The sequence below is a fragment of the Mya arenaria genome, chromosome 8 (genome assembly GCF_026914265.1).
Source record: "Mya arenaria isolate MELC-2E11 chromosome 8, ASM2691426v1".
In the NCBI taxonomy this organism is placed as follows: domain Eukaryota; kingdom Metazoa; phylum Mollusca; class Bivalvia; order Myida; family Myidae; genus Mya; species Mya arenaria.
The window spans coordinates 55,993,096-56,018,278 of record NC_069129.1 but is presented as its reverse complement, the minus strand read 5'-3'; the positions used below and the strand labels follow the sequence as shown (position 1 = coordinate 56,018,278).

Sequence of the window (25,183 nt, the reverse complement as noted above, 5' to 3'; positions counted from 1 at the left end):
ATAGGAAGCGGGAGTAGCGATCTTCATAAATCAAAGTGTCAGCAGAGTATTGGCACTTGAATATACAAGCACTTCACTCTGATGTTCCGCCTGACTGCCCATTTGTCCGTGTGTTACTATAATCGTCTTACAGGATCCTCTTCACAGTTTAATAATATTACAATGGTACTAGAGTCAGTAGTGTTGCTAGACATTTTTTATTGGCTGCTTGCAATAGTAGTTAGTTACCCATGCCCTTTTATTTAAAATTCGGGAACAATAGTTTGCATCAGCTTTTTCTTTTGTTTTGGCGGGGTGGGGTGGTGATGGGTCGATTTGGAATGATTATTCGTCAATTCGTAGGTATAAAACATTTACTCAGTATATTAAATTCCTCTTTCATCAATTATGCATTGTACTTAACTTGTAACTGCTGTTGGAGGTGGTTTAAAACTAGAAGCAAACATGTATAATGTTGATGTAGGACGTTTCAAGGTCAAAACTGTTGCAGCAAAACCCTTAACTTGATACTTATTTTAGCTGTTAGTGAAAGTCATTCCTACACTACAATACTTGGGACACGATGGTAAACTAGTAATTGTTATTGCGATAACAACACTATACACCGATAACATCGCTCATTGATAATTCTGTTATCATACAAGTGTGCGCCACTGCCTAAGACTGCGTTTGCCTTTAAGGGTTGCAGGTGTGTAGCGCTGGATATTTGTTTGTTACTTAGAGTTTGTAAAGGTCTGTCGGCGCTTATTGGCTGCATTATGGCGTGTGCCATCGCGATTGAGTGTTGTTAATGCCATAAGAGACAGGAGTTAGAAGTGACCTCAATTTCAGCTAATGGTGTCGGTCAGACCTTTATGAACCGTAGTCTTGGTGGCGTTGTTGTTTTGCAAAAACTGTAAACTTGGCCCTAACTTTAACCATAAATGTATTTAAATGGAACTTGGTACACATGTTGCCAGTGACAATACAGAGAACATGGCGCATAATTCTGGTTTAAATAATTGTTGAGTTATTCCCCTTGTTCTAGGAAAACAAACAGACGAGAAGTGATGTTCACTCTACTCGAGTTTTAAATATAAACACAGAAAGTTTTCACAAGCATAACACAAGACATCCGGTTAATCGTTATGACCGATCTTACTTCGTAAGTGATTCAATTAAATTTGTCGCGAACTAATTTAACTTCTAGGAAGGCTAATTGTACTTCGTGGAACATGAACATTTCCGAGTATTTGTCATCCATTGTCGTTAGTTTTGTTAGTTCAACCATTTTTTTCACGTAAATCCTGTCACGTATTCCAACGAAAGGTAAGTGTGTGTTTTTCAAGTTCACTCTGTCAACCCCATAGCTACGCGAATTCATTTCTTTATCAACACTGACTTAAACGCTCTCAATATAAACGGGGGGCGTATATGCAATATTTTTCCAAGACTCATTATAATTCATTTCAGTGTGATACATTGTCACGTTAACTAAGCAAACTAAATCAACTTGGATATTTTCATTTACATTCACTGTTTAATGTTATATTTGTAATAATTTTATTATGTTTATTTCGTCAACATCAGGTGGAATATTGCGAAATACTTTCGGGACCGGAAGTTGATACAGTTAGAGCGTGTTAGCGGGTTAAGGTATATTTCTTTTATAGCATTTTTTCTGTCAAAGTTTCGCTACTTTTAATTAGGAATACACCAATTATTCCGTACATTGTTTAAAGTTATTAAGTTAGTGTTGACAACTTCGTTGTTATCTTTCAAATCTTCACCACATTTGTGATCTGCAGTATTTCCTACATTTTGTTATACTATACTATATATGGAAACATCGTTCAATGTTCAACCCTTAATGCACCAGTCAATTGTAACCACGCCCCCCCACCTCTAAGTCCCGGGGTATACCAGGGAAAGCGGGGAAATGGGCCGTGTTTTTACCTTCCAGGTGACCCCGCAGTGTCGTGTGAATGCGGTAGTTTTGTCTTCACGACAAATATACGGGGAATGGGCCTTACCTAGGGTCACGGGGTAAGGGGGCATTTCGTGGGGATTTTACCAACAGTTGATTTTACCCGGGCTTGGATGGGCCGAAGGTCAAAGTCCCCGCATTTACCCGGACCTGGGAGAGCCGTGCTTACAATTCGCTGGTGCGTAAAGGTTAGCAACGATGCCGCCAACAACGTTCTTAGGCTGATCAAAGTTTTAAACAACCCATATGATAATGCTATCTTTGCAGAGGAGGTGTGTTTGTTGATTTTACGACGCCACTGGTCAGTCCCAGTGAGAGTTCCAGTCATTTTGTTTGTGGGAAATAGTGTGAGAATCGAACCCGCTACCCCTGGTAAGTGTCTTAATACGTTACCCTGGTTAGAACCACCCTGTTTTTAGCACTGAAACACGGAACCCCTCATAACTTCCATCCCGGGATTAGGTTAGAATGAATAGTAATCTGGCGGGGGGAATGAATAGGCGAACCCTGGGTAGACAGTTAAGTATCCTGCCAATAGACGACCGGAACCCACAGCAGAGGAAAAATGTTGCCTTTATATTGTATGACTCACTCTTTAGTCCTCTTTTGAAGGGCTAAGAGTACGTTTCCATGGTTAGAATCGAACCCACTACCTCTGGAGTGAGAGGAGGACACATATATCATGAGACCAATCGGTTATTTTAATACCCACTGTTGTGACTGTGTTATGAGATGGTTGACCTTTACCTTCAACTTGAACGTGCAACATAATATGCTGGTAAATAGTTAATATTGAAATTGATATTATGGATAATACAAAGGAAGATTTGAGATTTAACAGCTAGATTTTTCTTTATAGCTTAACATACATTGTTTTGCCTCTTTGTCCAAATTAGCCGCTCATAAAACAACAGCAGGCACTGGCACGTCACCCGACTGGGCTTTTTCAGAGAAAAAGCTTTTTGCATACGCGTGATATACATTTTAAAGTAACCTCATTGTAACAAAGCTATATCTTAGACAGGAAGCATTGCTAACTATCCTGGAAAACTATACTACATGTATATAGTTTATGAATTAAAATTTGACCTTGAATTTTTTTTATGAGAGTTAAAATGTTATGCGCGACACATCCTACCACGGTGCTTTGTCAGACCATAACATTTTTAAATCACATTTTTCTCGAATGGTGTGATCGATAGAGCAATTTTAACAATAATCGATCTCATAATTGACAATGTTGTTCTTGTATTTTATTTTTTCCGACAAAGAGCCCTATTGTTTTCGTCTTAAAAATAAATTATTGTGCTATATAAAAGACCATTCCTTTTGAAATAACCTCGAATAAGAATAATTTAAACATTTGGAAACATGTCATATGTCAGCTACAATGTAGAGTGTTGTTCATGGTACATACATTCAGTAGCGGTCGAAAAGATAAATAATGCAAATATTCAATAACAAATAGCTAAAACAGGTACAAGAATGGTAAACTTGGGCCGAAAACACAGTTTCAAGTCACGCAATTTTCTATTTTCACTTTTTAAACAATCAATCGTTCAGCTTATACATTCAATAACTTTTTTGCAAAGGCCTCTAGAAACATAGGTTAACAAACCGAGAGACGCTTATACGTGTGGTCTCCGGGTAGGCGTATTTATATTGCGAGAAAGGTGATATAACTTACTTACCAGGTGAAAATACATCCTTGAAACACCGAAATTCCTTACAACCCCGCCATTTTATTCGGCTTTACACAATTTCCCTCACTTAAAATTCGGCGAACACATTTCACGTTGGACCCCCTGACATTATGAGAACAGCGTTCAGGCTACGCCCACATTTTGTTTTCTATTTGTCTTTCAGATATTTTAATTAAGACATCATCAAGATGATGTCAGCAAGTGATCTTCCCGGCGGGATGACGTCGGAGGCCGCGGGCGCCGCTGAAGGCGCGGTAACCGAATCTGCCAAGGGAGAGGACTCGAACATGAAGCAAGTCTGGAGGTTCATCTACGTCGATATGAGCTTTATAACGGGGCTGTATGGCATACTGTATGCAGCGGAGCTTGTAAGTGACTATGTACCAAGTGTTTGGTAATTTAGAACTCTTGTTATCGAGAATGTTTAAAATAAATCAATAAATATTACATTTATTTACAAAAAAAGTAGGATACTCGCCATGAAAGTCAAACGTTTATGTATTTTCAAAATGAAATCTATGGTTATCAAAATGAAAAAAAATCGACATGCGTTGGCGATAGTAAATGATATAACCTAACTCAACCAGGGTCTGTCACCGCCGGTTCTTATTTTTGTGTCGGTGCCCATTGTTTTGTTTATTTGGGTTTATCAAGGTCTGCCCGCGCCCATTGGCTGCATTATGGCTTGACCCCGCCGTGACGCCATCACGACTTAAATTGTGTTTAAATGCCATAAGTGACATGAGATAGAAGTGACAGCAATTCGCAGTGAAATCCAGACATTGGAAGACTTGAAAAAACAGAGTGAGATACAAGAGATCCGGGTGCGATACCCTAGCTCTTTGCGAAGAGACCTCTTGGTTCTTTAACGTGCTCGGTCTAAAGCACCGATACACGGGATACAACTTTCCTGGGTTGAACCAGTACTGAGTATACCACTTTTCCAAGCACTAGCCTTTAATGCCGAGCGCCAGGCAAGGGAGCTACTTGTACCAGCTTTCGGTATAACGCGGTCCGGGATCGAACCCACGACCTCGATCCCGCTCCGTAGGCGGACGCCTTAACCACAAGGCCACGAAGTCGGTGTGTGTCGGTGCCCAAGAACCGATAATAACTTATATACTCTTACTAAATTAGGGCCTGTCACTGCTGAGCCTTATTTGTTAGTCGGTGCCCAAAAAACGATAATAACTTATATAACCTTACTCATCCAGGGTCTGTCACTGCTGGGCCTTATTTGTGTGCCGGTGCCCAAGAACCGATAATAACTAAAATAACCTTACTTAACCAGGGTCTGTCACTGCTGGGCCTTATTTGTCTGTCGGTGCCCAAGAACCGATAATAACTAATATTCCCTTACTAAATCAGGGCCTGTCACTGCCGGGCCTTATTTGTCTGTCGGTGCCCAAAACCCGATAAGAAGTAATATAACATTACTAAACCAGGGTCTGTCAATGCTGGGCCTTATTTGTGTGTCGGTGCCCAAGAACCGATAATAGTTAATATAACCTTACTCATGCAGGGTCTGTCACTGCTGGGCCTTATTTGTCTGTCGGTGCCCAAGAACCGATAATAACTAAAATAACCTTACTAAACCAGGGCCTGTCACTGCCGGGCCTTATTTGTATGTCGGTGCCCAAAACCCGATAAGAAGTAATATAACATTACTAAACCAGGGTCTGTCACTGCTGGGCCTTATTTGTGTGTCGGTGCCCAAAAACCGATAATAACTAATAATCCCTTACTAAATCAGGGCCTGTCACTGCTGGGCCTTATTTGTGTGTCGGTGCCCAAGAACCGATAATAACTAATATAATTTTACTAAACCATGATCTGTCACTGCTGGGCCTTATTTGTGTGTCGGTGCCCAAGAACCGATAATAACTAATATTCCCTTACTAAATCAGGATCTGTCAATGTTGGGCCTTATTTGTGTGTCGGTGCCTAAGAACCGATAATAACTAATATAATTTTACTAAACCATGATCTGTCACTGCTGGGCCTTATTTGTGTGTCGGTGCCCAAAAACCGATAATAACTTATATAACCTTACTCATCCAGGGTCTGTCACTGCTGGGCCTTATTTGTGTGTCGGTGCCCAAGAACCGATAATAACTAATATAATTTTACTAAACCAGTGTCTGTCAATGCTGGGCTTTAGTTGTGTGTCGGTGCCCAAGAACCGATAATAACTAATATAATCTTACTTAACCAGGATCTGTCACTGCTGGGCCTTATTTGTGTGTCGGTGCCCAAGAGCAGATTATAACTAATATAACCTTACTCATCCAGGGTCTGTCACTGCCGGACCTTAATTGTGTGTCGGTGCCCAAGAACAGATAATAACTAATATAACCTTACTAAACCAGGGTCTGTCAATGCTGGGCCTTATTTGTGTGTCGGTGCCCAAGAACCGATAATAACTTATATAACCTTACTTAACCATGCCTGTCACTGCCGGGCCTTATTTGTGTGTCGGTGCCCGAGAACCGATAATAACTTATATAACCTTACTAAACCAGGGTCTGTCAATGCTGGGCCTTATTTGTGTGTCGGTGCCCAAGAACCGATAATAACTAATATAACCTTACTAAACCAGGATCTGTCACTGCCGGGCCTTATTTGTGTGTCGGTGCCCAAGAACCGATAATAACTAATATAACCTTACTCATCCAGGATCTGTCACTGCTGGGCCTTATTTGTGTGTCGGTGCCCAATAACCGACAATAACTAATATAACCTTACTAAACCAGGATCTGTCACTGCCGGGCCTTATTTGTGTGTCGGTGCCCAATAACCGATAATAACTAATATAACCTTACTCATCCAGGATCTGTCATTGCTGGGCCTTATTTGTGTGTCGGTGCCCAAGAACCGATAATAACTAATATAACCTTACTCATCCAGGGTCTGTCACTGCTGAGCCTTATTTGTGTGTCGGTGCCCAATAACCGATAATCAGGATCTGTCACTGCTGGGCCTTATTTGTGTGTCGGTGCCCAATAACCGATAATAACTAATATAACCTTACTCATCCAGGATCTGTCACTGCTGGGCCTTATTTGTGTGTCGGTGCCCAAGAACAGATAATAACTAATATAACCTTACTCATCCAGGGTCTGTCACTGCTAAGCATTATTTGTGTGTCGGTGCCCACGAACCGATAATAACTAAAATGACCTTACTCATCCAGGGTCTGTCACTGCTGGGCCTTATTTGTGTGTCGGTGCCAAAGAACCGATAATAACTAATATAACCTTACTAAACCAGGATCTGTCACTGCTGGGCCTTATTTGTGTGTCGGTGCCCAAAAACCGATAATAACTAATATAACCTTACTCATCCAGGGTCTGTCACTGCTGAGCCTTATTTGTGTGTCGGTGCCCAAAAGCCGATAATAACTAATATAACCTTACTCATCCAGGGTCTGTCACTGCTGGGCCTTATTTGTGTGTCGGTGCCCAAGAACAGATAATAACTAATATTACCTTACTCATCCAGGGTCTGTCACTGCTAAGCCTTATTTGTGTGTCGGTGCCCAAGAACCGATAATAACTAAAATAACCTTACTCATCCAGGGTCTGTCACTGTTGGGCCTGATTTGTGTGTCGGTGCCCAAGAACGAGGGCTGCGCCTACCTCTACAGCTCAACATATTCCTATTACGAGTTTGTGGCGAGTTCCGGATTCATCATCTCCCTCGTCTGGTACTTCCTGTACGTCCTTGCCATCACCAAGAAACTCGGCTTTGTGCGGTGGGATATTGCGGTAAGCTAATACACTGGACTCGTCGGTAATCCCCGGTTCACTAGTACGCTACAGATATATTGTATACGGAAAGAGTAACGAGTGTGCCGACGATAATGCATTGGAAACTTATACCCTATATGCAGAGGCGGGTCCAAGATTTGATGTTAGAAGGGGGTCAATATATGGGGCGTAATCTTTTGAACTGCGCCCCTCCCTCAGAAACTATATTTTGTTGGAATTGTTAACAGGGGGTTTGGGAAGCAAAATTTCACCTTGAACGTATTTTATTACTTTTGATCTCCTTTATTGAAATCAAACGCAAATTTGGACGATTTTACGGGGTGCCCACTCCCGCCCCTGCTTCCGGTAGTGATATGTATGACATGCTTTGAACCCGGCTATAATTCGTTGAGGAACATTAATCGTAAGAACATTTGTTTTAAGAATGATGACGTTATGTCGACCATGTGTAACTATGTATGAATTTAACATTCAAATACTTAACTCATTTTAAGATACATAATGTATTCATCATTGAAGGCCGTTCAAAACCTTCACTGCCCTCATTACGCATTTTGCGCTTCTGTCACAATGGGTCAAAGTACCACTTAAAAATGCATATTTTCGGTTCCATTGCAGGAGCTTGTATCGAACGCATTCTTCATATTCAACTACCTGATCGCCTCCAGTGTGGTCGCGGCAAAAGCCTGCGGTCAGGGGGGATACAGCGCAGCCGCGGTAAGGTCTAGTACTAACCCGGCGGCACTCGCCACCTGGCGGGCGGTGGGATTTGGGTTTATAACAAAGCGGCACTGTGGATGTCTTTCTTTTATGAATCTGCTATATATAAGTGATGTTTTAGTACGAAGTTGAGGAGACACAGTGGTCCTCACTATAGACACATGCAATAATTATGTACATGTTTTTTGTGATGGGTAAGTGTTGTTATCGTGATCAAGTGTCCTGAGTGGTGGGCAATTTTACAGTTTTGCTGAGTTCTTCCAGGGACATAACTACGTACCGTGATGTTATCTAGAATCATGACTCTTTGATGTAGTTTATGTGGAACATGCATCTTCAAATGTTTCTGGAGAAGTTGTGAAAAGTTAGCTTAACATACGACAGAAGTTATACTAAACATACGTCATTAGACATTCAAAAGTTGAATGTCGTGCTGGCAAAATTATTAAAAAATAAAGCCAGCACGACACTCATTTTTTTATTGCCCAATGTCGTGCCAGCACGACTTTGATTTTTTAAATGTCCAATGTCGTGCCAACATTCAATCTCTGAATGTCCAATGTCGTATATTTTGCTTTCTACACATAACTCTGGAGAGCACGTGTCGTTAGACATTAAATCTAGTTAATATCTTGTTAAATATCGAATGGCTCCCTATCAGGTTCGTATGCACTATATTTCAGGCTTTCGGTTTCTTCTGTCTCATAGCGTATGGCGTGCACGAGTACTTCACCGTTCGCGCCTTCCTGGAGCGACGCCGTGACACCGCCGCCGGCTCCCCCGCCGCCCCCGACGACGAGTCAAAGTACTGACACACTGATGCAGTAGTTTAGTCTTCACCTTGTCATATAGGTGCATTACGCTAGGACATAATACACTTTCTTTAGCAATGACGGTGACATTACTGTCCAAACACGTGCAATACCCATGTACATAATGAACATTCTTCTTGCAAAGAGGGTGCAATATCTGTTCATACACATGCATTATTAAAAATTATTATAACATTTGCCATATGTAATATTGCTTAAGTGCCTGTATATGTATCGGTCTGTGCATTCTCAAAGTTTGATTTTCCACTTCGATATATGTATAGTATTACATTCACGGATATGGCGTGATATTTTCTTACAAGTGCATGTATACATGTAATTTTATGTTTTTAATATTTAAAATGTTTTCAAAATAAACGAAATTAATTTAATTTTATTTGGCTACTATAAACGCCAGGCCGCCAGCGCTATTTTATTTTTATAAATATATGCATAATTCTTTTTTAAGAATGCTAATTAGTTTTGTTGTGTTCCGGCATGAGTACTCTACATAAGAGTTATATTTTGTCAGAATGCTCTTACGGTGTAAGTAAGCAACGAATGGTCTTGAAATGCTTGCAGACCTCAAAATATGCACAAGTCCGATTCGGGGGAAAAGCTCCGGGCACCACAATTCGCGCAATATTGAAACGAAATCGTAGCAAACCTGCGTGTACAAGTGAAAGCACAGCTGCAACACGGAAGTGACGACAGTTCATGTTCTTTGCACCACCGACAAATGGCTGAGCTGAAAGTTAGTAGCCATGTTACATAAAAGGTGTTGCAATGGTTGGCCGATGGTTGATAGAGTGTCCGTTTGTCAAGTCTTGTCCAGACTGTAAATGTATCATGTATTAAAGGATATTTAAATAACTTGACACAAATATTCACAATGGTTTACGATGTAGGTCAGTGGTCAATGTCACACTTGAATGTCAATTAGTATGGTTAAAATTAGCTATATTTCATATTGTCTGGACTGTAACATTTGTGTACATGAAATCATCATTAAAACATTAAATCGGCTCTGTGCATTTGCTAAATTTTGATAATATGTCGCGCGCAAAGGTCACTCTTTGAGGTCAGCTGTTGCTTTTTCTGACTGCGGGAATAGGTTGTGTCAGACCTGAACGGAATACCACGTGTTCATCATAATGGCAATGTGTACACACAAGATCAAGGTCTGTAGGAAATAGTTTAAAATGAAATGTTTTCTTTTTGTGTAGCAATGACCATGACCTGTATGCCAAGGAACGCCGCAATGAATGTAACTATACCAGGTTTCCCATTCTGGCAAATGGAACAATCTGTCAGTGTCTAAAAAGAGTCTAAATACATGTACAAGAAGCAACTTCTTATTTAACTTAACTCAATCGCGATGATATTAAGTCGGTGTCTATAAGTTATAGAGAATTGTTTCCTATTTAAAGTTAAGAAGACCATGACCTACTTACCAACACTACAATACCAAGATCATCACCTCACATCATAAAATCATATATCTTTGTTTTAATAATTGCGACCTTAGCCTTGACGCAATCAACCTCAATGGCATGCCATCGTACATCTCCACATGAGTTTGCTTTACAAAAAGAACCATAACTATGCTTCATTCCAACCTGAAGTTATGCATCACAAACCATTTTTCTTTTCTTAAACAGCAGTGACCTTGACCATGACCGCACTTTACCCAAATGTAATCACAATGTACATCTCTATAAATATGATCTCTTCAAATTTGCACATCATATATCTAACTCAATATATTGAGCGTAAACGTCTGTTGTTGTTTTTGTTTTCTACTCTAGTTAGAGTATTGACCATTACTGCAACACCTTTAAACTCAGCCCAAGTGTACATATCCACATGGACTTATATACACCAACTTTCAAAAATATTCATAATTCCTAAAATAAGTATTGAGCGTACAGTTTTGTTTTTTTTTAAATCTAGGTACTAGTACACCTCGAAATTAAGCTTGCTTAACACAAAGTTACATTACTGGACATCACTCCTTAAACATTTTTAAGTCAACAAACCCTTCCCAATACTTTCAGTTTTTCCCGGTTAACTAAAAGCGACCTTGACCCAACTGAAAAGCTGGTTAATAAACTTGGATCTTTGCGAAAACCTGCCGGGATGTAAGACTGGGCAGTGTCTAGAAAGAGGGGAATAAGAGTGACACCAATTATAAGCGCCGTTTAAGCCCGATTTTCATTTCACCTTTAATTAAAATGCTTGTTAAATACCGCGCATTTATATTCATTCCAATCTAAAAATAAAAATGCGATAGGGCATTACTAAACAATACATGCACTGGTGGTAGTTCTTGACATAACTGAAAACGGATAACACAAGCTCATGGTTTGATAGGTTTATTGTTGCAACATTTGTAAACGTCACTAACAATTGTAAATATTTGGCACTAACATCTTTTGTGGAATAATATAATGAGTTGAAATTAACAAAGATAATTTAGAATATAATTCATACTGTAATGTACACTTGACATATAGATAATGGTCTATTAAATACATCAACAGGACTTCAAAATGGACATATGTTCACGAAACCATTTATCACAATGTGTACTTATAAATATAGTTACATTACATGTCACCGATAAAAAAACAAACATTTTCTTATTTTAGTCTTAGAACTATGAACTATTAGACTTGATTTCGGAAGGCATCACGTAGATGCTTTCATTGCGACATGTAGTCATGTCCATATAAATATCTTCCTGGACACCGGAACTAGCTGCCATTCCGGCTGTCTCCTTCACGGCGTTTGTTTCCATGAGAGGATTGGAGTCTCCCATGTTGAAAATGTCACTCATATCCAGGCTGTTACTGGCACTTGATACATGTACACTGTTTCTAGTGGGAACCAGCGGGGTTATGCCTATGAAGCCGGGCCCGGTGCCCATGGTAAACAAGTCAACACTTTTGTTACACTCGTTGCAACTATCATTTTCTGAAATATCCACAAGAAGTATATCACTGTTTCTCCTGGAAGATATCTTATTCGAGTCTTTGCCTTCGTCAGTGTCAACAAAGCCCTGATTAAAAACGTCACCGCGCTTACTGTCATTCAGAGATTCGTCGTTTTCGTAAATAGTCGCATTCAGTTCACTTACTTCAGCCACATCACTGATATCTTGAGGTTGCCACAATGTCAGATTTGGAAATGGGTTATTGTCGTCATGAACACCACTGGGCGCACCTGCTGGTGCCACTTCGGCGTAAATTGGTTCGTTATCGGCAACGCTGCCGTCCATAAGCTGATCTTCGATGACGGTTATGCTATTTCTAGCATCAGCTCCACAGAGAAGTTCTGGCATTAACGATGTGTCACTGTCGTGTGTGTTTGTCACATTAAACATAGTGTTGTTTGGATCTCTAGCTCTGTTAAGATGGTCAATCTGCATGGAAGCGTTCCGATTGTGCGCCCATATTGCGTTTTTCTTTTCGAGATCACTGAATTCCCGCGTGGAGCTTATAGATGGTCTCTTCGGCTGCTCAATCCCTGTGTTCAGATTCAGTGAACAACTACGCTCTCTCTTCTGAGGTGCTACAACTCCTTCATTATCCTTTAGGAACCGTGCGATCGCGATTGGCTGATACAGGTCCTCGTTTGCAGCGGTCATTGACTTATTCCCAAGGGGCCACACCTTTAATGAAAGTTCAGCGTTCTTTTTCGCGTCGTCATTTTCTGATCCTCCGCTTGAAGATGACGACAAACTGGAGGCCCTTTCTCGCATCTTTTTGTCCCTTTTCAATCGAAATGGAAGGGTAAACAGTTTCTTTTCTGGTTTGTAGCTTTTTCTCCGCATGCGCTGTGAAGACGGTCTCTCCGGAAGTGAAGGTGGCACTGACGATGGGTCCACCGTGGGATCCATTCCAAGATGCTTTACCAAATTCTTCTTCCCTCGACGAAATTCATTTAGATCCTCGTATTCGTTTTCCTGTTTTCTGACATTGCTTGCAGACCTGGATTTCTTGATGGCTTGTTTATCAATCATTTTATAGCCACCATCATCGTCGTTGTCCTCGTGTATATGCATAGATACATCTTGATATATGGCATTGTCGTCATGCTGTTCAATGTCTTCTTCTGGTTCTGTGTCTAACAGTGTGTTAGTAGATGCATCTAGTTCTTCTCTAGTGAGTTCAACGGCTTCTATTTCCACAGTTAACTTCATATTGTTGGATATTGTTGTAGTTGATTCCGTATTATCCATAGCGGACGACGTCGACACAGCGCTGTCGAAAGAGTTTGTGGATCGGTTGGATTTTCTCCCCTTGTCCGACTCCGTATTATTCCGATCTCCCGTCGAAAACGGGACTCCGGAGTCTCTGGATCCGACAGACGCTGAACGACAGGACATCGAGGAATGTGATGAAATGTTTGACAGAGACCGTCTCTTGTCATCGTCCATAACCACTGGTCTGTTGCTAGACATGTCCACGTGGCTGTACCCGCTCTCATCTAGAAGAACTCTAGTTTCGTAGCCGGGCTTCGCTATAGTGAACGTGGAAATGATGTTACCATGTACGTTTGGTTTAGTCGGGGTGTTAAACTCAACTCTGTTGTAGTCCGAGTTATCATTGTCATTCTCTTTATCCACGACCTCGATCGGAGATGACAAAATGTCGCCTTGGACTTTTGATTCTGAGACCACACTTTTATCAAATGTGACGCTTGCTCTCTTTTTCTTAGTTAGTTCTTTTGGTTCACCTGTGATTTCGTCAACAACCTCCGAGTCCATACTTTGCTCAGAGCTGTCAGATTTTACCCGCATAAGAGCGGATTGAGGTTTACTGGGAAGGTTTGCATTCTCAAGCAAGTCCCTGAATTTCTGCTCAGTGCTGGAACAGGTGTCAGAACGCATGCGCTCCGGTCTTCCGGGGCTGGAGTTAGATGCCCTGATTTGCTTCTGGGGAGGAGTGCTTGATTTTGATTTTTCTTCGGAGCGCTTTTGGTTTATGGCTATGAAGATGTTCCTTTTAATCGATTCCAGAATCTTGGTTACGTTCTCGGAAGAAAACTTGAACACCGCCTCGCCGCACTCGGACTTACTGAAATATATGACATTTGAATAAATGTTAATGCTTATTAATATATGGCTTTCTTATCAGACTTCCTTGTTTTTGTTGTTGTTTTTAACTTTTTTAATCTCTGAAATGAAATGGGTTTTTAACTTTTTATAGTACATCATCTTTACATGTACCGTGTTCGATATTGTCTTTCTTCTTTACCATAATCGTGTTCGATGATGATGCTTGCGTGATTTATTGTATCATCTATCATGTTGTACAGAGTGAACAATTACACTTATGTCTAGATGGCTTTCGTTAGATAAAGATATACAAACACTAGAACGTCAGATAATAAGCATGTGCGGTGTCATAAAATAGGAACACATTATCCTAACAATGTGATTGTTTGTTTTTCTTAATATCATCTTTGTTTGAAAACAGAACAAAACTATTTGGCTGCTTCTAAATCTGAATGATAGATATTCACAGTAATGCATGTGCAGTCGCTCTAACAATGCTCCAATAGAGATCAATTAATAACCCACTAAATCTCAAATACTAGTATGCTGCTAAAGAAAATACTTACGGTCCGGATTCTATAGTGAGGAGGTCCACTTCCGGGTTCCTTTCGTCCTTCTCTGTATGGAAGCGTTTGAGCATGTGAAGGGACCACTCATAGGAGTTGTGGCGCTCGGAGCGGATGGACAGAGCTTCCGGGTTGACGGTCAATGTGAATGCGCCAACCAGAACCAGCCGCCGCGTGTGTTCGTTCGGCACTATCTCGACAAAGAACGAGTCTGGAAAAAGAGATTACATTGAACAAAGCTGTTTTAGTTCTACGAAATAAAGCTGTTATTTAAAACGGAAGGAAATTTAGCGCTTTTTTCTTTTGCTAGAATTGATTATAAAACTCAAAAAAATCTTAAAAACAATGTTTCTTAATATAAAGAATGTAAAGCTACAAATTAGGCCTTCTTACCACACTCCTCCTGGTCCGGCCAGAAGATTTGCCGGAAGGCGGACATCCACACCTGGGTCTCCAGCTCCGTCGCCCCTGACATCAGCAGCACAGCCTCGCTCTCGACCACCTCAAACGCGTGTTCATGCGTCTTCGATTTCGCCGCGCGCACTTCCGTCACATATTCGAAGATGAACGTATGCTTGTCGGCTGGAGCGGAAGTGGCGGTTTTCTCGTCGGAATAGACGTCTACCTTGGCCGCCGCCCGGCCGCCGGCGGAACGAATAGACATCTCCTGTAGCACGACCCATTTCTTCTTCCATGACTGAAAGAAGACAATTTTCATATAACCTTGTGTGATGACTAAAGATGTAAATTTTAGCTTACAAGGTCGGGTCAAGAATTAGCGAGCCCGACATTCACCCGGTTACTGGGTCGATCGTGTTAGCTAATGGATAATTTCAATCAGTGACTATGTCGAAGGTGTAACTTAAATGGACAATTCAATGGGTTATCTTATTAATAGGTCCGATATCTGATATTGTTGTTAAAATTAATTTCTGAACTTTACCCGAAACTATAGAGGATGAGACAAGAATATGCTGTATATTATGTCATGTATACAAAGTATCACTTATAACATTTTACGCGTACCCTTTAAAGCTGCACTCTCACAGATGAAACGTTTTGACAATTTTTTATATTTTTTGTCTTGGAACGAGCCAATTTTTGCGAAACTCCATGGAAACAAGTTATATTAGACTGCTGACAAAAAAATTAGATCGCAGATTTTTATATTTAAGTTAAAAAAATGATGTTTAATGCATTTTTCTTAAACCGTTAGTAGCGGTTTAAGACATAAAATATTAATTTTCGAACAGAAATATGAGAATCTGCGATCTGATCTTTTGTCAGCAGTCTGATATCAGTATTTCGCAGATATTTAGGTAAAAATTTGCTCATTCCAAGATAAAAAAATAAAAAGTTGTCAAAACGGTAAATCTGTGAGAGCGCAGCTTTAAATAAGTTGCAACGCTCTTTTCGTTTAAATAGGAGTACAATACGGAAAACATGTCAACTTTTAAACCCATGTGATAGACAGATATGATTGTTTTGACACACTATGATATTTGGAGTCACAGTTAAGCTGTTTGTTTTACATCAATAGCCAAGGGGTCCCAGTGAGAACTTAATCCCCTCAATCAGGCCCATCAGCCCTTTTTAAGCCCTAAACAAAATAGCATTCACGCTGTCTGTCGCCTACTTAAGACATACTTGAAATTTGATTACATGGGGACTTCAAGAAAACATTTGGGTCCATTGTCATTGTAAGAACTCAAAAATTATCAACAGATTTCAACGACCCTTGAAGGATTTAATCACGGTCTCTTATTCGTTCTTTGTGGTTTTATAGCATAAATGACAATATATAAATCAAAGTAACAAAGCTTAATGTTTAAAAGTGAAACTTTCACATGCAATAAAAAGAAAATATATACGCGATTTCAATCAACTTTTACAACCGATAAATTTGGGGTGTTAGTTATTTATGAAACCATCCTAATGCTGTGGCCTTGTGGGAAAGGATTTTTCGATCCCCTAACAAACCCAGACAATAAATCAGTAATATAAACACGAGCAAGTGTGTGCACAGGCTCATTAAAACGACATTACAGATCCACAGCTGTCGGAGATTTGATTACGTCACAGACTGCAGCTCTCATCGGCCCCTAATGGACTGGTACCCGAGAAAAGAGGTTCATTATTTTCTTAAATTTGTTTTACCACAGACCTATGAGCCTAGTTTAGTACCCAACAATTCATTAAAATTAAAACAAGGAATGTCTAACTGACCTTAAGTTTCCGTCCCTTGACCCTGGGAGGCTGTTTAATGTCGATGTATCCACACTGCTGAACGCCACCGTCCGCCATTCTATACGTCCGTCTGAACGAGCCAGGCACACTACGTCGACGCTTCCGAAAGGACTCTGTGAAGGGAACGAATATTTAATGGTTTGTTTACACTGGAATAATTTAGGAACTTGTGACAATGTCTGGAACTTGTCAATGTGCCTAGGAATGTCGCAAACAACGATTAATGTTCCAATGAGATTTAATTTTTCACTATAAACAAAACATGCCTACGAACGCTTTGCTCTTTCGCTGTTTTCTTTTCAAGATCCGTTTTGGAACAACCACAAAATAGAGTTCCGCAAAGGTTGAAGAATAAACATCCTTGGCCTTTTGTTTTCGTTCAGCGTTCTTCCAAACAAACAGATCCTTATGGCTTATGTCAACAGAGCACTTATAAATAGTATCCTTGTATAAAAATATTTTAAAACAATGCCTAAGAAGAAAAAATTCAATATCTTAACCATAATACCTAAATCAGCACACTATGGGAACTGTAATTAATTAAGATAATAGAAACTAGTCTGAGGGGGTACAGTGAACTGAATTGTATCAGCCGGTGATTTCTCGACCAAAATACTCGACCAGTTATCTTTATAACCCTGATAATGTGATGAAAACAAGAGCCTGAGTATGGGATCGCTTGCTCATCTAGTTTGTTATGAAATTTAGACAATAATAACCTGAGTAGCTGACGTCTCGCTCATCTAATTAGTCAAGTACATTCTTACACTGTCTTGTTAATTGCATTTTGGTAATGAGGTGAGGATAAGGGGTGATAAGGGGACCGCTCGCTCGTCTTTTTAAGTATAATAGTTTGTAAAATGTTGTCATAATAACTTTTAATATTTTTACACATCTAAAAAAATATATATATATATATATATATATATATATATATATATATATATATATATATATATATATATATAGACAGTTTACTATACAAATTAAATTCGCCATTCGTATTCCGATTAAAAGATCAACACAAAATCATCCTCATCCCATCGGTAAACTTAATATCAACATACATGAATTCATTCATTTGAAATTTATTTTCAGATAAACTGGTTAGATCAATCAAGCTATTGCCTTAAGGATAGTATGTGTATATACATCAGAGTGGTTAACGAAATATGTATGAATTTGGTGAAGATAAAGTGCACTGTCATAATGTTGTTTTTAAACGGTCCGTTTTTTTAGAAAACAAAGCTGTTGTTTTTTAAAACCTCATTTAAACTGTTAAGTGCCATCTGCTACCATTTTTTGCCTTTTTACAATATCCGTGTTTACACACATGTCACAGTTTCTTGTGAATATTACATCGCTGTCACAAATGGCAGAGCTTATCAGTAGCATGCACATGCTAATAATAGATGGCAAGTGGTGGATTACATGTATTCAAACAACATACAGTGAACATGTCAAACTATTAACAACATATGTTGATAAATAAAACTTATAGAATAATCTGCAACATTTTTAAGTGTTAGATTATTAATATTTGCACATACCTGGTCAAATTCCGTTTATAGAATGTACGTATTAAGGCCGTTATAAATAGAATAATATGTGTTACTGTTTTGTTGCTTAACATTTGATCTCATGAAATATTTTTTGGCATGTATTTATTGCGAAGAAATCAGGAATATTTCCAGAATCGATATCGGACTGTTTATGAGGATAACGCAATAAACCCTGAAACCTTTATATCAGTTCCGAAAGAACAAATACTCGTTGTTTGTATAAAAACAGCACTCACCCTTCACAACTTATCTCCACTATGACGTCATTGAGGATTCTTCCAATTAACTCATTTAATTATCTCCCATACAGTTTCAATTAATTCAGTGACATCAATTTGATTGAAACATAATTAAGTATTGCTGTTATAATTAATCTTTTCATGACAATACAATAATCGAGTAGTATTTAATATAATTAAACTTCCAAAACAATTAATTTTATTTTAATTTCCATTTTTTTTTTAAAACAACAAAATTATAATATACAAATAAGTATCCCTTGAACTTGTAGTCTTTATGAAATGTGGATTTATTATTTTTAAAGATCGAAGTTCTGTCTATAGCTCAAATAATCTAATGTATTCAGGTAATAATAGATATTACTCAACTTTGATCACCTATTTTGTCTTGTGAAACATCTTAACGAAAGCAATCACTTGTTAAAGATCGGTGACAAACAACTCTAAATCTACCCCTCCCAGGGTCCAGTCTACGGCGCCGTAATAATACTTATTAATGTTAATGACATCTCCACCAATTGAATTATTTTTTATATTCATTTACTTGCTTTGAAAGTAGCATGTATAAATACCTGAATTATTTTTATGGCAATTGTAAGAATCTCCTTTTGAGCGTCTATTATTTAGTTTGTATTAGTATATTTGATTCAATCAAATACAAGGTGTAGCTTCTGGACAAATATACCAGCACCATACACACCATTCAAAGTTTATTGTACACTCTGCACATATAATACATGTGATACGAGGTTTACAACAAATAAACATTCACACATTAAATCGGGCTCTTGTACATGCACTGCTTCTCACAAGCGCACAGATGTTAGAATTTCAATAAATTTATAGAGATACACGAGAGATGATAAATTATGTATTTTTTCCGTATAGGAAATATATGTTATATATTTCGGTATGTGTCATCTCTTGATCAGTGTTGTTTAAAGCTCTTGGCCGGAATTCATAAAACATCAGCAGTCATTTCTTAACTTAGGACCTAAATGTTTCAATAGTCAAATCAAAAGATAAGAAGAATTGATTTTAACATCATCGGAAAGAATGTTTTTTTTAACCAAATCAATGATAATAGAGTATTTCAAATATTATAAAGTTATTATATCATATGTGAAGTGGGATACGTAAATTAAGGAAATTACTTATGTTCGGAAATGATATAAGATGTTTTATGCATACCACCCCTTATTAAAAAAATCGAATCAGAATTTTACAACATTTGATAACGTACCGTTTTACTTGAAACGAATAAGCTTTTAAGCGATATTATTGTGTAAAGGTTAAATGTTTAACTCACCATTTCTAGTTTTCCTGATGCTGTGCAGTCTCGGCAAAGATGAGCCCAGGTTTTCTTCACCCAATATATCCCTCTGTCCCATAGTTCACATATTATTCAAATCCAACAGTTGAATTCTGTACACAATAGCTCACAATGCATGTTTGAATCACAAAAGTCCAGATGGGGTTCTGTCAGACAGTGAAAATGTTTGTTTCACCGTGTACTCGATATCAAATGTCATTTTTCACTCTCAATCACTGACGCGAATCCCTCGGCCGACCTGCTGTGAGCTCCTTTCGCGCCACGGTTTGAGAAATTAGTCAAAATCCCACAAAATCCGCTCGCGGATAAACAAACACAACCAGCGATAATAAACAGCACATGTCTTGTAACAAAATGTAGTATATGAAAACCAACGGATTTTTGTCAATCCTTGTTATTTTAATGTATTCTAAACAACTTCCGTTGTTGTTATGGTAAAATGGATGTGTATACAATTACGTCAGAGTATAATTATGTGGCTTTAGGGGTTTAATTGCTACATGGCTCATTAATTTCTAATTACTTTACATTAGCGGTGGTAGCTGATTTCATAAAGGGGTCGTTAAAGGCGATAATGTGATATCGAGATATTATCGGTATATTGATTTTTTAATGACAATTATTACATTCTCACCGACCCCAAAAGGAAATTGAAAATCGATTTTATGGCCAATTGTTGATGTAAATTCTGTTTTATTTCATTTGAAACAATTGTACAGAAAAGAATGTTTATTTAACTTAGGCATACTTATATAACTTATCGTTAAAAAATACAATAATGGTGCTGATTTTAAGATTTATAATACCTTTGATACGCATGCTTCTTTAACCTTATACGTCATCATCCGACGACAGGCTTAATACAATTTAGCCAACTTAAAGCATTGATTGAAAACATGTAAACATTTTTTTAAGTTTTATTTCAGAAAATACGAACATTTATAAATAAAAATACCATGGTGTACAATATATTGCACAGAAAATATCATATGTCTTATTCAAGCAGTGTTATCACAAAACATAATTTAAATGGACGTATTACTACGATATGTGAGATAAGGCAATAAGGTCGAACCCCGTTGGCTCGAATTCCTCATTGGCTCAAACTAGATGTAAAGAACCGATTTCTTTAAACTGAGGGAAACAATTCCGCTTGGCTCGAATTTTCCTAGGCTCGAGGTATTTTTCGCCGGTCCCTGGAAGTTCGAGCCAACGGGATTCGACTGTATATTTATTTATGTAAGTAAGTAAGATGTATTTCGGATACCGTGGATGCATGTACATTTTATGTTGAAAATTTGCTAGCATGCTGAAGTGATTAAAACGTGTCCTTACGTTACAACTATTGTAGCACGAGAACACGCCCTGTATGTAGATCGATTGTTTCAACGAATTATCTAACCATTCTTATAAAGCTAAATAATAAATTATACAATCACTAATATTACAAGAATACAGGAATCATGTCATGTCTCTTTGTGGAGATTCCACGTGGAACTCGAGATGCAGTCGTGAAGGTTACTGGTCGCCTGGAACAGCGCGCTCTTCACCACGTTGATGACGTCATGCGTCGTCTGTTCGCTACCGTCTGACGTCATAAACTCCAACGTAAGGACACCGTATTCAAAATCCCTGAAACATGTGTCTTATGTTTAATTGATCGGTAGTATGAAGGAAATATGCGATCGCTCGAAATACAATCTTAAAAGTTTTCAAGGTCTAAAAAGGTCACCCGGCAAACCTTCATAATGACAAATCAAAATTTATTTTACCTGTATGGAATTATATAATATAATTAAATTCAAACTTCGTAAGTAAGAAGTTATATTCGAAACATCAATAATGCACCAGTCAATTGTAACCACGCCCAGGTCCGGGGAATAGCGGGGACTTTGACTTTCGGTCCAGCCAATTCCGGGTAAAATCCCCGACAAATGCCCCCGCACCCCAGGATACCTAGGTAATGGCCATTCCCTTAACGTTCGGGGGGAGGGGGCACATGGAAGGTAAAAACAGGACCATTTCCCCCGCTATCCCCGGTATACCCCCGAACCTGGGGGGGGGGGGCGTGGTTACAATTGACTGGTGCATAAGGGGTGTCTCAATGTTGACTTGACAGGTTAGCTTTTATTTAAATATAAAAAGAACATTTCACAGCTGCCTTTAATTCCACCATGAAATGAAGAGCTGACGTCAGAACTTACGGTAGTGTTTCTACGGTGAAGTGAATATCTGCATCCTTCCGGAACACCCGTAAGGGGCCCAGCGTCGTTAGCGGAAGTCGGATCTTTTCTACGGCAGGTCCGGTGTTGAATGGCTCCACGGGAGTGCAGCTGCGGTCCCCGGGGTCACAGCGTGTCACCAAGTTTAGCTCTATGGCAACCAGCGACACGCGCGTGCTGTAGATACCGGCCGGCAGGTTGATTCGAGAGGAATCGCCCGTCGGGAATAGTTGCAAGGACAGCTTTTCTGAAATTAAAGGTTATTTTGAAGCGTGAGGGAGAACACTTTACGTAACAATTATGTCAAGATAAGAACACATATCCAGGCCCCAATTTCTCGAAACTTCTTAAGCTTAACAGGCTAAAGTTGCTTATTTCAATTAGCCAAAATACATACTTATAGTGAATTTTGATAAAGGAAAATGGTTTATTGTGATAATCGTAACAGTAATTCCTATTTAAAGTATTAGAACTCTTAAAGGATGAAAAACAAAATAGTGGGTTTAGCTTAATCCTGTTATTAGGGACTTAAGAAGTTTCGAGAAACTGGGGCCAGTTGTTTTTGCATGCCGTTGCAACTATGTTTTCATTATAGAATCCTGCAAAATATAGTTTTATTACGATATCAGTTCTCCTGCAAAACCGTGATCAAGCTTCTAAATTTTGACTTAAACCACGATAAGGGAATGTTGTTTTTTGCGTTAAAAAGTATAGCCACGTTCAAGCATTTTTTCCCCGAAAGAAAACACAATAGGTTTAACACAACCACAAAACAATTTATCTTGAAATAGGATAGGCCATGTTGTTCTAAATATTATATCATACTATATGTATGTATGCCTTTTATTTCACGAACTTCAAATTAACGAACTAACGTTAGATGTTTTTCAAACGGTACGACGCTGCACGTACCAGTATCGTCTGTTTGCGGGATGGCGTGCGGCCAGAATACGCGCCGGAAGTTCCAGATCCAGTCGCGACTCTCTAGTTCCGTCTCCCCAGACAAGACAAGCACCGATGTTCCGCGTGACAGCAGCTCGAACGCGTGGGCGTGCGTCTTTGACGCCACCATCGTGACGTCAGTGATGTCATTTAGCAAGTAAGTGTCTACGAGGTCATGTGATTTTTCCTTGTAGATGCGTAGTTCAAGCTGATCACCTTCCTTCACAAATTCTACTCTACGCGTCTTCCATGGCTGGAAAGGAAGGGACTTTATCTAACCATTGTCACACATCACATAAATAGATAATATACATGAAGTAACGATCGATTCCTTTGCGTACGGAATATATAGACTAGGAAAACATAAAAAAAATGTTTGCTTCTGTCCCTTGTATATATAGACTAGGAAAACACAAAAATATTATGTTTGCTTCTGTCCCTTGTGTTTATATTATAAAGGCTAGGAAAACATAAAACAATTATTTGTTTCTGTCCACTATGTAAAGTGAAATATATAGACTATGAAAACACAACAAAATGTTTGCTCCTGTTCCCTGTGTATATAGTATAGATAGATTAGGATAACATAAACACAATCTCGTTTACGCCGGAATTAAATTCTCGTTTAAACGACTGAGTATCAATTGATACGTACTTAGTTTTTCTGTTTTAAGTCGAACTAGGTGCCTTATCGATAATTATTAGTCAGAGTCATGCACCGGTCAATTGTAACCACGCCCCCCCCCCCCCAGTCCGAGGAATAGCGGGGACTTTGACTGACTTTCGTTCCAGCCAACCCCGGGTAAAATCCCCGCCCTGCGGGCTGCAGGGAATAACTGATGGTAAAATCCCCGCCAAATGCCCCCCCCGCACCCAAGGAACCCTAGGTAAGGCCCATTCCCCGCTATATTTAGCGCGAAGACAAAACCACCGCATTCACCCGGCACTGTGGGGCCACCTGAAAGGTAAAAACATGGCAAATTTCCCCGGAAATCCCCCCGGACCTGGGGGCGTTCTGTTTCATTTGAATGTCTTGTACGGTTTTCGAGTTATGGTCAAGGTTTTTGCACGACTACGACACCCAAGGCTATCTGACGCGTTTCGATGCCTTACCGAGTCTTAACGGGTTGAGTCCCGGCCCAAATTTCTCGAAACTTCTTATGTATCCTGTAACAGGACAACGTTGAGCTCCATAGTTTGCGTTAAATATTATAATCTTCTTTAAGAATTTTAGACTTATAACAGGAATTATCTTTATGATAATTACAATAAACTATTTTTTTTTCATTTATCAAAATCAAAGTATGAATTTTAGCTTAATAAAATTAGCTACTTAAACTTGTTAACCTTAAGAAGTTTCGAGAAAATGGGTCCCGTGGTCACAATCCAGAGGTCACTTACCGGTAGTCGCCAACCCCGTGCAAAGGACGACGTCGACGGCGATTTGACGTCAAGTCGACCAGCCTTCAGGACAGTGTGTCCCACCATAGATACTATGTATTAAGAGGTTCCTTGGGTCAACAAACAGCGCCTATGAAATTATATTATCGATTTTCATGAATATCATTTTCATTCTGTGAATAATTATGAATAGCAATCTATTATTGAACTTTCTTTAACTTCCGATTGACGATCAATACCTTATGTATGACACTGTTGTTATACATGATACTGCTTTAATAAAATAACTTCATGCGGTAATAGTTGTAATCTGAACCATACACGGTCAAAATATAGTATATTTAAACTACTTGTAAATGTCCCATAAATGAACTATAACTTACATAAATCCTCAAAAAGTACTTTTATCCAGAATGTTTGTGGTACCACTAATCCATAATAAATGTATGTGTATGCCAACTATAATTGGAACATATTTTGAAATATCATACGCTGTTTATAGATACGCACATACACATTGCAGTATGAATGTTTGTCTCTTCAAATATGTTTAAATATTAGGACTTAAGTAGATTGATTTATTGGACATGCGTGTTATGTCTTGTTGGGTTTAGGACAATTAAGGGAGGTCACTGCGG

General features: G+C 39.0%; 3 protein-coding genes across 3 annotated transcripts; 1 reads left to right on the top strand and 2 right to left on the bottom strand.

The window, feature by feature from the left end:
- Nucleotides 1-1,222: 1,222 nt before the first annotated feature.
- Nucleotides 1,223-9,363, top strand: LOC128243770 (uncharacterized). Its single transcript, XM_052961705.1, has 7 exons — nt 1,223-1,308; nt 1,570-1,635; nt 2,234-2,338; nt 3,833-4,037; nt 7,248-7,436; nt 8,058-8,156; nt 8,843-9,363. The coding sequence occupies exons 4-7, from the start codon at nt 3,858-3,860 to the stop codon at nt 8,969-8,971; spliced, it is 597 nt and encodes a 198-aa protein (XP_052817665.1). The 5' UTR covers nt 1,223-1,308; nt 1,570-1,635; nt 2,234-2,338; nt 3,833-3,857; the 3' UTR covers nt 8,972-9,363.
- A 1,967-nt stretch (nt 9,364-11,330) lies between these two features.
- On the bottom strand, nt 11,331-20,396 carry LOC128242470 (uncharacterized). The gene is made up of 5 exons (XM_052959628.1): nt 19,957-20,396; nt 16,826-16,959; nt 14,993-15,296; nt 14,600-14,810; nt 11,331-14,052 (listed from the first exon to the last, which is right to left on the bottom strand). The coding sequence occupies exons 1-5, from the start codon at nt 20,036-20,038 to the stop codon at nt 11,631-11,633; spliced, it is 3,153 nt and encodes a 1,050-aa protein (XP_052815588.1). The 5' UTR covers nt 20,039-20,396; the 3' UTR covers nt 11,331-11,630.
- Nucleotides 20,397-20,881: 485 nt separating this feature from the next.
- On the bottom strand, nt 20,882-25,150 carry LOC128244646 (uncharacterized). Its single transcript, XM_052962670.1, has 5 exons — nt 24,929-25,150; nt 24,546-24,675; nt 23,115-23,397; nt 22,185-22,449; nt 20,882-21,612 (listed from the first exon to the last, which is right to left on the bottom strand). The coding sequence occupies exons 2-5, from the start codon at nt 24,630-24,632 to the stop codon at nt 21,447-21,449; spliced, it is 801 nt and encodes a 266-aa protein (XP_052818630.1). The 5' UTR covers nt 24,633-24,675; nt 24,929-25,150; the 3' UTR covers nt 20,882-21,446.
- Nucleotides 25,151-25,183: the final 33 nt, after the last annotated feature.